Raw genomic sequence first — 19,008 nt, 5'->3', positions numbered from 1 at the left:
ATATACAGTATTCTGGAAAGCTGTATATATAAGAGCTCACTGGTAGTGGCCGCAGCTTATAAGTGAAAAGCCTTATAGGTTTCCTTTAAGGTGAAGAGTTCAAAAATAGTTTATATTAGAAAGGTACATGGCTGATAACAACTTGGAGCATTACTTAGAGATTACTAAAATGCCGTAATCTCCTGGAGTTTAAAATAAATTGAATACAGGACACAATAAAATGTACAACTGTGTTTAGAGCCGTACATTATCTTACCATTTATGACTTACAGAAGACAATATTGAATAACTGTATCCAAATTTTCTTCTCACAATTTTAAGTATTACAGTATTATTTTCAAATATCTAAGAATTTGCTTAAATCTAAAAATTTTTTTACTGAAATCTTCAATTTGTATTTAACTTTAAAATACAGTTGTATTCTGCAGTTTTTGATCGGTATGGCTATGTGGACACGTTGAGTTTTTGCAGCAGTTTTTTCTGCATCAAAAAGTATTGTGTTCGCAGAAAAAAAACATACAATACGCACATTTTTCATGCAGGTTTTATGCATTTTCCCTGTTCATTTGAATGGGAGAAAAAAAAACTGCAAAGAAATCTGAAAGAATTGACATACTACAGATTTTAAAAAACGAACTGACGAGAGGAAAAAATAAGTATGTGCATGAGATTTCAGAAATGTCATTAAATTGGTTGGTACTGTGAACTGCTGCATTTTTTACCCTTGAAAAATGAGCGGGGAAAGATGCGACAATGCGCAGTGTGTGAGCAAGCCCTAATACTGTACGTATTAGTGATGATTCTTACAAAACAGACAATTCTCACGTAACATTTTCAGTTCATAAACCATAGACAAATTACAAACTTAAAAGCTATGGGGGTCACTAACATTGAAAAAATGAATTATATCAGTTAGTGATTACCTTTAGTTAAAGGGGTGGTTCACCCATATTTTTTTATTGTCTAGTTCGATATTATATTGATAAACAATGTTTCTCTCAAATACCTTATGTTGGCAATAGGGCCTGTGAGAGGCGCTATTGCAGACCGCTGTTCCCGCTCAAGTGACGTCAATGTCAAGTGCCGCACATGTCACATCTGTGCAGCCGGCTGCATTCTTCCAGACTCACTGAGCTGTGGGCGGTGTTTCACCACTGTCACAGCACAGCACGTCTCCTGCTCCCCCCGCCCTCACAGCACAGAGCGTCGTGTCTCTTGCTTGCACCGTTCTGCTGTGAGGGAAGAGGGAGGGAGGAGCAGGAGAGGCGCTGTGCTGTGACAGCGGTGCAACACCGCCCACAGCTCAGTGAGTCTGGAAGACTGCAGCCGGCTGCATGGATGTGACGTGTGCGGCACTTGACGGTGATGTCAGTGGAGCGGGAACAGCGGTCTGCAATAGCACCTCTAACAGGCACTATTGCCAACATAAGGTAGTTGAGAGAAACATTGTTTCTCAATATAATATCGAACTAGACAATAAAAAAATATGGGTGAACCACCCCTTTAATAAAATTGCACTAAATTTCATTGTACAATCTTCATTCTTCTATGAATTTTCAGACTTCCTGATATGGAGTTCATAGCCTGATACAAGTTTCAGAATTTTCCCTTTTTTATGCCTTTCCCCTCTAGATCATGAGCTCTTTGTGTATCCAGGGTGCTGCTGTCTTCATTTGCTTTCATGTATCAGTACAGCTTCTATCTGCCACTTATTTCTTCTCCATGTGCTTTACTCTTTGTTTATAGACTGTTTTCGCACTCCAAAAGACTTTACATGCTTTCTCATCTATCCACTGCAAATCTCTGCAATCCGCTTCCAGTCTGCTATCTCTAACACTGAGAGATAAGATGGGAGAGCAGAGGAAACCGTCAAAACCAAGAGCAGGATCTGTGATTGATTTGTATCTTTTTTTGCAGATCACTCACCTAGATAAAGGATTTACAAACACTCTTCATCAAAATGGTAGAATTTGACAGAAGGATATTTAGAATGTTCCTCCTTAGCTTTGTCTTTAGGAAGCAAATGGCCAATAACAAAATAACATTTTGCGAGAGGATAAAATTATCCTTTAAGGTTTGAAATACTCTGATGGAGCCCGCCATGATTTAATTTGACGCCATGCTCTACACAGGGGTCAGATATGGGTTTCTTTGGCAGACGCATCAACAATATAACCATGAATGATGATTGGTATTTGAGAGGTTAAAAGCACTTTTCACAATCAACATCTGAGCCAAACTATAACAAAGGTTATATACCAAAAATAATAATAAAATATTAGGTTGGTACTACATGTAGACACAGACAATCTTCAGGTAAGTATCCAGTATATTGGATACTGGAACCAAAACTAATTATATCCACTCTTATCTGGAGCTATATCTAACATTAATACTATATACTATTAGTCTATTAGTAAGCAGTATGAAAACTACATGGATGGATTCTGATACTGTTGGATATTTGGGTAGACCTATCTAGGCTGTCAATATTGGATGTTTGGGTAGACCGATCTAGGCTATTAATGTTGGATGTTTCGGTAGACCTATCTAGGCTGTCAATGTTGGATGTGTGGGTAGACCTATCTAGGCTGTCAATGTTGGTTGTTTCAGTATACCTATCTAGTCTGTCAATGTTAGATGTTTGGTACACCTATCTAGGCTCTCAATGTTGGATGTTTCGGTAGACCTATCTAGGCTATCAAAATTTGGATGTTTCAGTAGACCTATTTAGGCTGTCCATGTTGAATGTCTGGGTAGACCTATCTAGGCTGGCAATGTTGGATGTTTAGGTAGACCTATCTATGCTGTCAATGTTGGATGTGTGGGTAGACCTATCTAGGCTGTCAATGTTGGATGTGTGGGTAGACCTATCTAAGGTTTCAATATTGGATGTTTGGGTAGACCTATCTAGGCTGGCAATGTTGGATGTTTGGGTACATCTATCTAGGCTGTCAATGTTGCATGTTTAGGTAAACCTATCTAGGTTGTCAATGTTGAATGTCTGGGTAGACCTATCTAGGCTGTCAATGTTGAATGTTTAGATAGAAATATTTAGGGTGTCAATATTAGATGTTTGGTACACCTATCTAGGCTGTCAATGTTGGTTTTTTTGATAGACTTATCTAGGCTGTCAATGTTGGATGTTTGGGTAGACCTATCTTGCCTGTCATTGTTGGATGTTTGTACAGACCAATCCAGGCTGTCAATGTTGGATGTTTGGGTAGACCTATCTAAAAAAAAATCCCTATCAAAACATATATGGAAAACCCTATTACTTCCAGGGTTACTATTATTATTATTACCAGGAGCACAAACCCAAAATAATTCCAATTAACTGTATTACTACTTTTCTCATAATTCAGATAGTCTTTTTTTTCTAGAAATTCCCAAAATGTATTGTTTTATGAAATTGAATTCTCAAACAACAAACCATAGAATATTTAGAAAATGCACTTTTTAATTAAAATAATTTTTTAACATAAAACTTATTAAAATAATTAAAAAATTTGAATCTCATTCAGTATTGCAGGAATTCTTTGTCTGAATTGGAATGTTCCAGTTTAGTCAAAACATTTTTTTCTACAATTCCCGAGGAATAATGGTGAATGGAAACACCGGACTGCTGGATTCCAAGTCTAGTGCAGATATAAAACATTCCACAGCCGCTTCATGCTTCCCTTGGTCTTGTAGGACTTCCCCCAGTCCCTTCCAAGCATCATGAGACGTGCTCTGATTTTGTACGGCATCCCGGAGATACTTCTCAGCCAGTGAGTTCCGCCCAAGTCTATTGAGAACAAGCCCCTGGAAGCAAACAAAAGACTTTATGATGCAAGTGATTTATGTCACTGGGCCGTTTACAACAAATTTACAATTAACCAGTCCGGCATCTGTTTTAATGGATATTTATTATTTAGCAAACTCTTGATTTACTGCCAAGGTCCATGGCCTTGATGCTAAGAAATGTGTCCTCAAGTAAAATTGTAACAGACATTTTTGAAGACCCTCGCGAGGCTGGATCAATTGATGAATTTAAGTGCAACGGTCTTAAAAATTTACTCTGTCTTAACATCTTGGGTTGTCCTCTGCATCGCAATTTGGAACACATCTAAGACCATGAATATCATAAATGACAAACAAGTAACTTAAACAAGTTAAAGTGTTTTCTTAATTTTTTTTCTATTCTTAAAAGGAGTTTTTCATATTTTGTTAAATGGGTAAAATTGCAAAGTTCTTGTAAAAACAAACATTGAAAGTTACCTTTTTAAAAATCCTCTCCATTTTTAAGAACGTAGGCATTGTAAATTTCATATAGTCCCAGGAAGAACACATGGACCTTTTATATAATAATAATAAGTTTTATTTCTATAGCGCCAACATATTCCGCAGCGCTTTACAATTAAGAGGGGACATGTACAGACAATATGAGACAATACAAAATAACAAAATCAAGATACTAAGAGGAGTGAGGGCCCTGCTCGTAAACTTACAGTCTATGAGGAAATAGGGGAGGCACAAAAGGTGAATGGGGGGATTATATTGATATAATTGAGATCTAAAAACTAATTAAGCGGGTAATCTAAAATTAGAAAAAATATAGCTGGTTTCTGCCAATAACAGCACCACACCATTCCGTGCAACTCATCTCGATTGTGAAAAAAGAAGTAGGCTGTTTTTGGAAGCAAGCATTCATTGTCATGATGTGACTGAAGGTGTCATGCCAGGTATGAGAGGACTCCTGGCGAGCAGCGCAATGCAGAGGGAATGCCAGGGAAGCAATACAACGTAAAGCCCTGGCGCTAGGGAAAGGGCAGCTGGGTCACCTCCCAACACTCACCCGAGTATGATCCCTGCACTCCCTAATGTCCCTAGAATGATCCTTCCCTCCGTACACTGTCTTGTATCTAAGACCTCGCTGGCTCTAACTCACCCTGACTAGTGAAGGCCAGCGAGACACTAGTCTCATCACTGCAATATGACTACATGAGGAAGGAAAGACAAACAGGTGGGGAAAGAGAAATAAAATAACACTCCACAGCTTCTCCAGCTGGAACTTCTCAGCTGCAACAGAAGCAATACCTCAGCTTCTCCAGCAACTGGCTCCTTCCAAGTGGACAGCATAGGTAAGAGCTATAGCCAGCATTGGTGAAGAGTGAGGAGCGGATGTTTATGGCAGAAGAAAGTGGCTGCAGCTATGGGTACAATTACCTGTTAGATCATTGCAGGATAGAAATTATGCTTAACCCCTTCAGTACCAAATGGAACTAAATACACTAACTCAAGGTAAATGAGGAGTTCCAGATCCCCCTGAGATCACATGAGATGACCTTCTCTGCTATATGTAACTGTCTGTCTACCAACAGAGTTGTATAAGAAATGTGTGGCTATCTCCAGAAGCTTTGCCACTGAATAATGACCATGGGCTGATAGCAACTAGATTACCAGAGTATCCATTTGCAAAGTTAATTAGCTGTGTATGCTCCGCACTGATGTAAACGTGCAGCCTCTTGCAATTAGTTTGCAGTTTAAAATGACTTTTAAATTGGCTGAGTATTCTTCATCTTCCGGGCCTGCTTCTCCGCTGCTATAGCAGCAGCATACGTCATTTTGATAAATGTTCGTGTCCGTCCTGGCCATCTTCTATGTCACTGCTCCTTGTAATTGAATATGAAGCAATTAGCGGTGAATTACTAGACACCAGAATTTTCAGTTTGCTAGTTTGTTTCTTTGACAGTAAATTTCATCCTTTGAGCCGTTTCCTATAATAGCTCAATAAATAGTCATTTGTTTTCAAGAAAAAAAACCTGGTTGCATTGATGGGAAGCTACGAACCCGAGATCTGAGCGGACAGTAGAAATTTAGAAGCATTTGGAGAAATGTTTTGGTCTTTCGGGGCAGATGTCAGGCTCCTGGCAAACGTACAATCTAATGGACTGATTGCAAAGGCCAAAATTACAGAGGACCTATCCAAAGGTGTTGCACATTCGGAAACATCCCTTTCTAAGGTGCAGAAAGTATCTAAAACATAATAAATGTTTTGCAAGTCATGAAAGACCGCTACCAAAATACTGCCGGATTTATCTTGTTAAATCTTCCCCATTTTGTGTGCTGCTTTTTGTTCCTATCATTCTAATCTTCCTGATGCCATTAATTCAAAATTGGCAAAAGGAGTATTGCTTCAGGCTGGGGTGACATGGCTCAAACTCTGCTGCAAGCATGTCACGGGTATGTCACGGGTGACGGAGAGTCATGTAATTTCTGGCTATAGAAGGTCACAGCATTTGGCTGCGCAAAATGCTCCCTTTTTATTGTTCCTGCTGTCAGTATTAATTGTAATAGGTAGCACTGCTGGTTTTTCATCTCTTTCCCTATTGGACCCAGCAGGAACTGCCCTTCCATCCAGCTCCTGATCATCAGTATTCTCTTGGTGTTTAAATACTCCCTTCTTCCCTGGACCACTGCTGGTGATATTATGCAGTTCATTCTAGCTCTGGTTGCAAGCATGTGGCTTGCTCTCATCTGTAGTATCGTTGATGAAGCTTTGCTAAACTCCTGCCTGTGTCATGTGTGGATAAGTAGTTTCTTTTTCCCCTGTGTGTCCCCCTTGTTTCTTCCTCTAGCATTTAGTGGGGTTGACGAAGAACTCATCCTACCCATTCCCTATTTAGGGCCCAGAACTAGGGATACTTAGTGTCAGTTATCCAGCTATGCGCATCGGTGCGGAACCTATCTAGGGTGTTGAAGGACCCTAGGGACTAGCAGTAGGTTTGGTCTTGGGTCACATCTCCCCCTTCCGTAGACGCAGGAGTCCCCTTCCCTTACCTTTCGCAGCTCGCTTGGTATTTCCCCATACCTACCGTGACAGAGCGTGAGCCGAGTGTCATTTACTGTGATCCGATTCTCCTGCATGTGAGGATTGGAGCACAGGTGGGGAGAAGATGGAGAAGTTAATTTCTCCATCTTGTCCATTGTCTGTGTCTTCGTGGAATGGACTGCAGTCTCATAACATCTGAGTACAGTTCAATGTTTTTCACACATCCATAGACTTGAATGAGTGCGCAATATTTGATATAGTATGCTGTGATTTTCTTCTGATGCCGATTCGGCATGTGCCCATTGTATAACACTGGTCGGAGGGCTATCCGACAAAACATCAGATTGCACTTGTCTGAGTATGCTTGTCTGATTGAGCCCTCAGACTAAAGCCCGCTTTACACACTACAATAAATCTTACGATGTGTCGGCGGGGTCACTTCGTAAGTGACGCACATCCGGCATCGTAAGTATGATTGTAGCGGGTAAAACCTCCGTGCAATTGCGATTGAACGAAAATCCGTTCATCGCATGCACGTCGTTCATTCCTCAAAAAATGAACGTGAGGTTGTGCAATGTTCCCGAGGCAGCACACATCGCAGTGTGTGACACCCCGGGAACATTGAACGACAGCTTACCTCCGTCCGCGGCTCCCGCCGACAATGCGGAAGGGAGGAGGTGGGAGGGATGTTTACGTCCCGCTCATCTCCACCCCTCCGCTTCTATTGGTCGGCTGCCACGTGACGTCGATGTGACGCCGAAGGTCCCTCCCACCCCAGGAAGTGGACGTTCGCCGCCCACAGCGAGGTCATATGGAAGGTAAGTACGTGTGATGGGGGTTAATCGTCTGTGCGGCACGTTCAACAAATTGAACGTGCCGCACATACGATGGGGGCATTGCAAATCGCATACGATATGTATGCGAAATTGCAACGTGTAAAGCAGGCTTTAGGTCTTTGATCCCTTCCAAGGAGTTTTACAAAGTTAGGTAGCAAAATAAATCACAATATGTAAGATTTAAAAAAAAGCACAAACTTTTGCGTAAGATTGCATCTACCATGTCTTGTGGTCAATTCTACAAATATCACCTTAAAGGTGGTTATTGGAAATATTACCTACAATTATACTGGGTCACGCCTTGATGTTATAACTTCATTTTTACTGAAAACTCTTGATATTCTTAATTCCTGCAATTTACTTCACTTTCCTTTTAATTAAGTGCACGTCAAATAAGAGCTTTCTTATGAAAATTCAGCAGCAAATGTTTCGGCGGCATTAATTCAGCGTTTCTCACTCACAGCACAGCGCAGCCGTTTGATTATTTAACAGATAATAATGTCTGCCACTAGATTTAAGGGAAATTGATTAATACGATGGCAATGTGACGCGCATATTAACTCACCTCTCCTGACTCCTTGTCTCCAGACACCGAACGGAGGAGATGTGACAACTTTATATCTGCACGTTCTATTCCGTGGAGATTTTAAGGAAATTGGTTTAATATGGAAACAGTAAAGAACGTGAAATGTAAATGAATCAGGTTTTGATATTAGATTTTAATAAGACATTTACAGCTTGACTTAAAGTGTAGGCTATGGGGCTACTTTTCTGTTCCTTTTTAACTATGGAAAGACCAATACTTATCGTTTGCCATAAAAATGTATTTTTTTTATCTGCTGTAAAATGCTCCCGCTTCTCCCAAATCCAGGGTTAGTTTTCTTTTTTTCCTGCGCCTCTCCATTCATGAGATACCGTGTTTTTCCAAAAATAAGACCTGCCCCAAAAATAAGCCCTAGCAGGGATTTTCAGCATTTCCGGTGTAAGGCTTACGGTAAATATAAGCCCTTCCCCTGAAAATAAGCCCTAGTCGCGGTTCAATAACGAAGTGTTCGTGCAGCTAAAAAAGTTTCAGATACTTTAAGATACTTCATTATAGACAGCGGGCACCCTGTAATCATTCTCATCAGACGCCGAGCAGAGGACCTGCAGTGATCGCACCCACACACATCCGATCTCACACACAATCACACATCAGATCGCACACACAATCAGATTGCGCCACCCCACACACACAAACATCGGATCGCACACACACAATCAGATTGCACACACACACACATCAGAGCTCACACACAAACATCGGATCACACACAATCACCCATCAGATCGCAAACACAGTCAGATCGCACCCCCGCACACATACGTTCTCACACACACAAATATCGGATCACACACACACTCACCACATCCAGCGACACCGATTTCTTCTCGCTGGTAGAATCCTGAGAGGCAGTGCAGTGGAGCGCAAGGACCTGCTGCAATGCTTGCTTACAGGACCTGCGACATGTGACTTCCTCCCATCATTCCTTGCAGCCGGAAGCATTCTGTAACGCTGGATGTGATGAGTGTGTGTGATTTGATGTATGTGATTGTGTCAGCGATCTGCTGTGTGTGAGTGTGTCGGCCAGAAGCAGGGAAGGACGTTGTGCAGCACCCACCGGAGATCACAGGGAGGACCTGAGAGCCACGCAGCCATCCGAGACTGGTGAGTATAAGTATCCTGGGAAGTGGGGGGGTCTGCTTTTTTGGGGGGTAAACTTACCTGAACCATGTTTCTCCAAGAATAAGACCTCCAAAAATAAGCCATACTGATTTTTTGGGGGGAAAATAGTATAAGACAGTGTCTTATTTTTGGAAAAACATGGTATGACCCCCTCTTCCCTGACTATTAACCTTGTCTTTTTATCTAAGTGGGTGTGGTCTTCTGTAGGCAGATCCTTGAGGACCACACCCACTTTGCTATAAAAAAAAAAAACAAGTCTAGATTTACATAAAAGGAAAAGGGGGCCATAGCTCAAGAAAAGAGAGGAGCAGTAAAAAATAAAAACAGTACAAGATTCAGGAGAACATTGGCATTTACACCAACTTACAAAAATTACATATTTTTTGTAAGTGACAGACAGTCTTTAAATAGTCAGCCATATTTATCAAACCAACCAATCACAGCTTTAATTTCTGTTACTGCTCTGGAACATTAGAAATTATTTTCTAGCTTTGAAAATAATAATGGCGCATGATGGGAACCATCTTGTTTGAGCTGCAGTTAAGAGATTTACATACTGTAATTACCAGCATTGATATTGGCAATTCAGGGACCTTTTTGTCCTGTTCCTGGTGTCGCCCAGAAATACCCCCCCTTTTTTTTGTTACATAAACTCTGCCCCCTTTCGGGTTAATACACTAAGAATTTGCAAAACAAAAAAAATCAGGACTGTTGGCATGGATTTGGTTTTTAGCAGCCACAATGGCAAAATAAATTTTAGTAAAAAAAAAAACTAACTAGAAGAGTATTGTGGGGATGCACTGTCACTTGTGCCATGCAGGGAGGGGAGGAGGTGAGCTGTAACCATCAACTATTGCTAATATTGGATCCCATGTTATCTGCCTCTAGTTTTTTTAATAATAATTTTGCGTTTTATTGCAGGTGTCTATTCATGCTGCGTTTGTATTGTACTTACCAGAGCTGTAGGTGGTAATATTAGGCCAAATTGATTTTACCCAAGTCAGTAAACTGTTTGGGCAGGGGCAGGGGTGGGGGGGAGCCCTAAGGGGTACTTTGCACGTTGCGACATTGCTACTGCGATATCGTCGGGGTCAAATCGAAAGTAACGCACATCCGGCGCCAGTAACGACGTCGCAACGTGTAAAGCCTAGATGCGCCGATAAAGGATCGCAAAAGCGTCGTAAATCGGTGATCTGTGTAGCGTCGGACATTTCCATAATGATGCACCAATAGGAGATATGATGTTGTTCCTCGTTCCTGCGGCAGCACACATGGCTTTGTGTGAAGCCGCAGGAGCGAAGAACTTCTCCTTACCTGCATCCCGCCGGCAATGAGAAAGGAAGGAGGTGGGTAGGATGTTTACGTCCCGCTCATCTCTGCCCCTCCGCTTCTATTGGTCGCCTGCCATGTGACGTCGCTGTGACGCCGCACGACCCGCCCCCTTAGGAAGGAGGCGGGTCACCGGCCAGAGCGACGTCGCAGGGCAGGTAAGTGCGTGTGAAGCTGCCGTAGCGATAATGTTCGCTATGACAGCTATCACAAGATATCGCAGCTGCGACGGGGGCGGGGACTATCGCGCTCGGCATCGCTACAATTGGCTTGCGATGTCGCAGCGTGCAAAGTACCCCTAAGAATTGCCTCATACCTAAAGACATACATGGTTCTTCTTTTGACAACGTCATCATTGCAGCATATCATTGCAGCGTGCGTAATGCCCATGTGGCGTTGCATCAGGCCGGCTACTCAAAAAAGATGTCTCAGTGCCAGGAGTAAGGAGGGGGTTTCCATCTAAAAGAAAAACATTATTGACCTGGCTGCTGGACGAATCAATTTGCACCAATACTAGAGATGAGCGTACCTATGCGTCAGCCGGACTTTAGATAAAGTTTGGTTTGGGACCCGAATTGGACCTGAACCCCACTGGAAGTCACTGACTGGCAGTTTGGCTCTTCTCCCACATTCAGCCAGCTATAAACAGATCACTTCCAGAGGCGGAGCTTTTCCATTTTTTTTGGGGGTGGGGGGTGCACATCTTGTCTGATCACAAGGTTGTTACCCCCAATGCAAGCTGTTGAAAGAGACTTAAACTTGTCCAAACATCGACCGTACCCGAGCACAGCGATGCTCGCAAGTGTGGTCAGCATATGAAAAGACTGAACTCTGAACCCAAACTCTAGGGTTTTTTTGTAAAGTTTGTGGTTGGTACTAACTCCGAACCTTGGATTCGCTCATCTCTAAGCAACACTAGTAGGCAGATGTTCTGTCATCCTGGACAAAGGGTTCTATATACCATTTTCCTCCTATATCTAAATATTGTGACATAGGCAAAGTGGCTTATTTTCCCTCCTCGTGATACCCAGCACTCAGGGCTAATGCCTTGATAAGCATAAGATATAAGCTACCATATAATCATACAGTGGCATATGTCACCCATAGAAGACTTCATGCATGACATGTTTTTTTACTGGACGCCTCTGTCAGACCAGAAGTAAGCCATTCCTATAGACACATATGAGCCAAGATCTTGCTGTAGATTACTATTGAAAGAGACTAATGACACAAAGTTTATAGGTTCCAGGTGTAAATACAGAACTGTGTGTATATATAGTATGACCCGAAAAATAATATTACCAATAATACATTATATACTAATAGTACATTTCCTATAAAGACCAGATGCCTGGGTCCAGTATGGGGAACATATACACCAAGATGGGGGACATATCCACCAGGATGAGGGACATATATACCAGGATAGGGGACATATACACCAGTATGGGAGACATATACACCAGGATGGGGGACATATACACCAGGATGGGGGACATATACACCAGGGTGGAGGACATATACACCAGGGTGGAGGACATATACACCAGGGTGGAGGACATATACACCAGGGTGGAGGACATATACACCAGAATGGGGTACATATCCACCAGGATTGGGACATGTATACTAGGATAGGCCACATATATACCAGGAAGGGGTCCAAAATGGGAGACATTAGTACAGAATGTGGGATATTACTACGGAATGTGGGGAACTCATATGTACTTATGGAATTTAGAACACTATAAGGGCTCATACATGTGACCAACATTAGGGAATGGGGCAGGTCTAAATTTTACACCAGGCCCATCGGACTCTAATTTAAGCCCCTGTTTTATCTGTATGAATGGTGGCTTGAATGGAGACAGATTAAGTCTTAGTTTGCGGCTGTATTATTGGATCATGCTGTGATTTGCAGAATTCAGCCCTGGGGAATGTAATCAGCAGTGACAGAAATGACAACCTGCTTTACTTAACGTGAACTACCTCCAGCACTTGCAAATTGGTCAAACGCTGCAATGATACTGAGCTAACACGTCTGCTGCGTGTGACAAAGGAAGGAGGCGTACCGATGGCGAACTGACAAGACCTCTCGCTGCTGCTGAATCATGCACAGGCCTCCTTTCAAAATGAATTGCAAATCTTTAATGCCGCTTCTGCGTTGGCTTCTTTACGGGTCGTCTTCACCTTTTTGCCATTTTTCACAGCCAGTTTAAAGCAGTGTGTCCCTTGCATGGGATGGTAAGATTTTTTTTTCCACACATATTTGCAGAAGTGACTCATTGTATACTATGATATACGATAATGTGTACCACTTGAAAATACAAATTTAGTTTTTCAGAGCCTCAGGCAAGTTCATCCATGGCTTGAATGATATGTAGAGTCCAAAGCATTTTATGGCCCATCTACATACTGTAGGGTTTCTACTTACTCGCCTGGGTGTTGAGATAGGCAGAGGAAACGGTTTCAGTAAAACGTCCGGACTTATTTATTTAGACTCCATGAACCGCTCAGGCTAACAAATCAAAAACAACCTTTTCAGGCACAAAGTGAAAACATAAAGCAAATAGTCCATACAATAGTATGCACAAGTCAGTATCCAGCTCTTAGGGGTACTTTGCACGTTGCGACATCGCTACTGCGATATCGTCGGGGTCAAATCGAAAGTCACGCACATCCGGCGCCGGTAACGAGGTCGCAACGTGTAAAGCCAAGATGCACAGATAAACGATCGCAAAAGCGTCGAAAATCGGTGATCTGTGTATCGTCGGACATTTTCATAATATCGCACCAATAGGAGATACGATGTTGTTCCTCGTTCCTGCGGCAGAACACATCGCTGTGTGTGAAGCCGCAGGAGCGAGGAACTTCTCCTTAGGCTGCTTTCATACATCAGTTTTTTTGCATCAGGCACAATCCGGCTCAAAAACCTATGCAACGGATATGGTGAAAAAAACTGATCCGTTGCATACGTTTTTCCATGCGGCCCGTCCGTTTTTTGACGGATGCGGCTTAATACTGAGCATGCGCAGTTCAAAAAACTGCATCCGGCGTCCATAGGCTTGCATTGTAAATCGTGCTGGATCCAGCGCGATGCGATTTTTTCGCCGCACAAAAAAACGTGCCAGGCAACGTTCCATCCGGCTGCCGCATGGGCTAAATATGCCGCATCCGGCAAAAACCAAACGCAATGCAAGGCCATGTAGCACAATACAGCGCTAATGCAAGTCTATGCGGAAAAAACGCAAAATAAAAACTGTTGCGTTTTTTTCTGCAAAGCGCCGTATTGTGCCGCTCAGCAAAATCCGGATGTGTGAAAGCAGCCTTACCTGCCTCCACCGCCAATGCGGAAGGAAGGAGGTGGGCGGGATGTTTACATCCCGCTCATCTCCGCCCCTCCGCTTATATTGGCCGCCTGCCGTGTGACGTCGCTGTGACGCCGCACGACCCACCCCCTTAGGAAGGAGGCGGGTCGCCGGCCAGAGCGACATCGCAGGGCAGGTAAGTGCGTGTCAAGCTGCCGTAGCGATAATGTTCGCTACGGCAGCTATCACAAGATATCGCATGTGCGACAGGGATGGGTCTATCGCGCTCGGCATCGCTAGCATCGGCTAGCGATGTCGCAGCGTGCAAAGTACCCCTTAGTCCTTAGCAAAGACAAACAACACTTGGAGGTCTGCACACCTCCACACACAGACACCGAATCAAACAACTGGTCTCCTTTTACCTGCCGAACCAAGCCCCAGGGTGGTGATATGTGAGCAGCCAGTCACACCCAACTCTCTGACTGCTCTTAATCCTGGCCCAGAATGCCCTATTAACTCTCTCAGCACTATGTGTACTGTAGCCTGCTCCACGCTTATATCACCGAGGCTACCAACGTCTATGATCCATATCTCCCCTTAAGGACCTGACTGGTGGCCATATAACAAAAGTTACATTTTGCTGTGATTTATTTTATAATATATTCTATAAAATTGTCACAGTTCTGCTTTTGATAACAGAGATCCAAATTCTCTAATTCTCATCATGTCATTCCGGTAAATGGTAAAATCCAGGCTGTCTGCAGCAACCACCAGGGGGAGCTCACAAGAGATTGTGTTTTATCACTCCCATTGAACATTATTATTATTATTATTATTATTTATTATTATGGCACCATTTATTCCATGGCGCTTTACAAGTGAGAGAGGTTATACGTACAACAATCATTAACAGTACAAGACAGACTGGTACAGGAGGAGAGAGGACCCTGCCCGTGAGGGCTCACAGTCTACAGGGAATGGGTGATGGTACAATAGGTGAGGACAGAGCTGGTTGCGCAGTGGTCTACTGGACTGAGGGTTATTGTAGGTTGTAGGCTTGTTGGAAGAGGTGGGTCTTGAGGTTCCTCTTGAAGCTTTCCACGGTAGGGGAGAGTCTGATATGCTGAGGTACAGCGTTCCAGAGTATGGGGGAGGCACGGGATAAATCTTGTACGCGATTGTGGGAAGAGGAGATAAGAGAAGAGTAGAGAAGGAGATCTTGTGAGGATCTGAGGTTGTGTGCAGGTAGGTATCGGGAGACTAGGTCACAGATGTAGGGAGGAGACAGGTTGTGCATGGCTTTGTATGTCATGGTTAATGTTTTGAACTGGAGTCGTTGGGCGATGGGAAGCCAGTGAAGGGATTGGCAGAGTGGCGAGGCTGGGGAATAGCGAGGGGAGAGGTGGATTAAGCGGGCCGCAGAGTTTAGGATAGATTGGAGGGGTGCAAGAGTGTTGGAAGGGAGGCCACAGAGCAGGATGTTGCAGTAGTCGAGGCGGGAGATGATGAGGGCATGCACTTTTACTAATGAACATGATAATAAATTTGTCTTGACAAGTCCTTCACAGCTGGAGGGGATTTATGGTCACTATTATTAATTCATATAATAAAATATTGTGTAATTCTGTCATATCTTTCATGTTTCAGGTTATACCAATTTAAATCAGCATGATATGTAAGAAATCATCACTCTGGGGTTCAATCAATGGGACCCCTACTAATCAAGTGAATGGCTAACATGTAGCCATGTGAATGGCGTGATAGTGAATAAAATGGTAGCTATGCATATGCACGGTCTATGTGAGACGTATCCACATTTGTGCACTACCACTCCTGTACACCCAAAGAGGTGAATAGAGCTGTGCTATGCATGCGTACTACCACTCCATTCACATGGGGGCATAGGACCTTCATTCTCATGACTGGTGGGGGGTCCAGTGGTTGGATCCCCAGTGTCCATAGAGTTATCGCCTATTTTACAGATAGGAGATAAATGGGTCATGTAGGATAACCCCTTTAACTCACTTGTGAGTGCAGAATTGCGATGTTAGAGACTATATTGGTTAGTACTCTTATAATAAGCCTAAAGTTACCCATATGCTTCAGTAGCTTTTTGCTAGCCGGCATCTATCCCTCGCGACTCTCCTATATAAATGCATGCTTGGTTCAGCTGAGTGTGCATGTGTTTTTAATGAGGAGGGAAAAGCTGCCAGACTGTATCTTTCTCGGACCTCATTTTTTTGCATCAGTGTTTGCCAAAACCAGGAGTGGAACTTACAGAGGAAAACTATCATTGAAAGATTGACACCTCTATGTATTGTAGGCACTGATAAACCCCTGAAGAAAAACACTGCTGTGTGAATGAGGCCTTAACAGACAAACTGGGAGTTGAAATGCCCGATCCTTTTATCCCCTGACATTATCTGTTGGGGGGAAGAGGACCACATACATGATTTTGTGTTTGCTCTGTGTGTGGACCCCTTTATCCCCACGCTCTTTTCTTACACTATGCCGTAATACCACATGTAAATAGCAATTGTTCTGTAAAAGAACACGCTGCGCTCTGCTACATCCGTGCGGCTGTAAATGCCTTTGAGCCTGACGCAGCACATTTTATTCTTCCCCCATACGACGGCTTGCTGTGGTGTAAAATGAAACTGCAGACACGTAATTTACCGGCGGCAAAGTGCACACAAGATCGATTATGAAACAAAGGCCTTTTATCAAAGCGTTTCACACAATAGTTAAAGCCCAACATAATGCCTGGAATGGGAGCAGAGTCATATTTTACTGCACGGCGCTGGAAAAATGGAAGCGCTGACTACAAAGGGGAAAAGAAAAACCCGTTACCTATTATATCCTATAAAACCAAAGTGTGGTGTCAGCCTTTCAATTAAACCTTGAACCTTTTGCAGCTTGCGGTTGGGATGAGTGATGCGTCTGAGCCGTCTGCCCCCCCGCGGCACAGCCACTCATGATATAAGCTGTATTTATCGGTGACACACTAATGTGACTTGTACCCTCTGCCATCTGTCGGCAGTCGTCTATTTACATGACAGGACCACTTGTAATTACATCTTCCTTAACAGTATCTCTTCTACATCGCTGCTTTCATCTGCGTTCATTGAACTACATGTCCCTTCAGTGATTAGAGGATCTGATGAAACATTGGAGGACGTCGTTATGTGGTTTTATCTGCGGACAATGGTCGTGTAGTGACGAGGCGATAATAGCAGATATGGGAGGCTGTAGACATTCTCTGTAAACAAACAATCTACTGCGATGATTACAAAGGACACAAAGTGAAAACATAAAATCAAATAGTCCATACAATAGTGAAGCTTCACCGGCTCAGGTAAATGTCCAGCTCTAAAGGGTGCTTTACACGCTGCGACATTGGTAACGATATATCGTCGGGGTCACGTCGTTAGTGACGCACATCCGGCGCAGTTAGCGACATCGCAGCGTGTGACACCAAGGAGCGACGAACAACGATTGCAAAAAACGTCAAAAATCGTTGCTCGTTGACACGTTGCTCCTTTCCATAATATCGTTGCTGCTGCAGGTACGATGTTGTTCGTCGTTCCTGCGGCACCACACATCGCTGTGTGTGACACCCCAGGACCAACGAACATCTCCTACCTGCGTCCACCGGAAAAGAAGGAAGGAAGGAGGTGGGCGGGATCTTCCGCCCGCTCATCTCCGCTTCTATTGGACGGCTGCCGTGTGACGTCGCTGTGACGCCGCATGAACCGCCCCCTTAGAAAGGAGGCGGTTCGCCGGCCAGAGCGAAGTCGCAGGGAAGGTAAGTCCATGTGACGGTTGTAAGAGATGTTGTGCGCCACGGGCAGCGATTTGCCCGTGTCGCACAACCGACGGGGGCGGGTACGCTCGCTAGCGATGTCGATAACGATATCGTAGCGTGTAAAGTACCCTTTAGTCTTTAGCAAAGACAAACACTGGAGGTCTGCACACCTCCACACACAGACACTGAATCAGACAAGTGGTCTCCTTTTATCTGTTGTACCACACCCCAGGGTGGTGATATGTGAGCAGCCAGTCCCACCCAACTCTCTGACTGCTCTTATACCCAGGCCTGACATGCCCTATTAACTCTCTCAGTAATATACGTACTGAAGCCTGCTCCGGGCTTACATTACTGAGGCTACCAACCTCGATGATACTTATCTCCCCTCAGGGACCTGACTGGTGGCCATCTTACAATTGTAATTGCATCTTTCTTAACAGTATCTCCTCTACATCGCTGCTTTCATCTGCGTTTATTGAACTACATGTCCCTTCGGTGAATAGAGAATCTAATGAAACATTGGACAATGTCGTTATGTGGTTTTATCTACGGACAATGGTCGTGTAGTGACGAGGCGATAATAGCAGATATGGAAGGCAGTAGACGTTCACTGTAAACGACCTACTGCGATGATTACAAAGAACATTAATCCATATATTGGAAAATCTACTGTAAAGGGCATTCATAAAAACATGAGAATAGCCACAGGGGCAGCAGAGGTTACATTAGCACCTAGACTTCAGAGCCTAAAGCCGGCAATCATTTAGATGGTTCAACGAGCAGCTATCTTGGCTGTTTCTCAGGGGGTGGACATATCATTGGTGCAGCCTGTGCATCTGCACAGGGGCCCAAGAGGTAAGGGGGCCCATTTCCCCCTCCAAAGCAGAAGGAATTGTGCATTTTAATGATCTCTTGGGCTTAACCCAAATACTATTCTTGCACAGGGGCCCTTTTGTGTCCGTGTCCACCAGTGCTGTCTCTCCTATATACAGGAACTCTTGCTCTGATGAGCACTCCGGTGTTTTAAATGATAAAGCAGCTGATTGCGACTCCTCTTTTAGGGTACTTTCACACTTGCGTTGTTTTCCTTCCGTCACAATCCGCCCTTTGGGAAAACAGCGGAATCCGTTAACGGATTCCGCTGTTTCCCATAGACTTGTATGGATGACAGATTGTGCCAAAAGGAC

At 43.6% G+C, this 19,008-nt stretch overlaps 1 protein-coding gene across 1 annotated transcript in view; it reads right to left on the bottom strand.

Annotated features, from left to right (window-relative positions):
* Positions 1–3,447: 3,447 nt before the first annotated feature.
* Positions 3,448–19,008, bottom strand: part of TTC7A (tetratricopeptide repeat domain 7A) — a 515,691-nt gene continuing 500,130 nt past the window's right edge. The window contains exon 20 of the mRNA XM_075339201.1: positions 3,448–3,804. Within this exon, the coding sequence (XP_075195316.1) occupies positions 3,583–3,804 (222 nt within the window). The 3' untranslated portion in view covers positions 3,448–3,582. The remainder of the gene's footprint in view (positions 3,805–19,008) is intronic.

The sequence above is a fragment of the Anomaloglossus baeobatrachus genome, chromosome 3, assembly GCF_048569485.1.
Source record: "Anomaloglossus baeobatrachus isolate aAnoBae1 chromosome 3, aAnoBae1.hap1, whole genome shotgun sequence".
In the NCBI taxonomy this organism is placed as follows: Eukaryota; Metazoa; Chordata; class Amphibia; order Anura; family Aromobatidae; genus Anomaloglossus; species Anomaloglossus baeobatrachus.
Note: the sequence above shows the minus strand (reverse complement) of the source record. Positions and strands in the feature narration are given on the sequence as shown.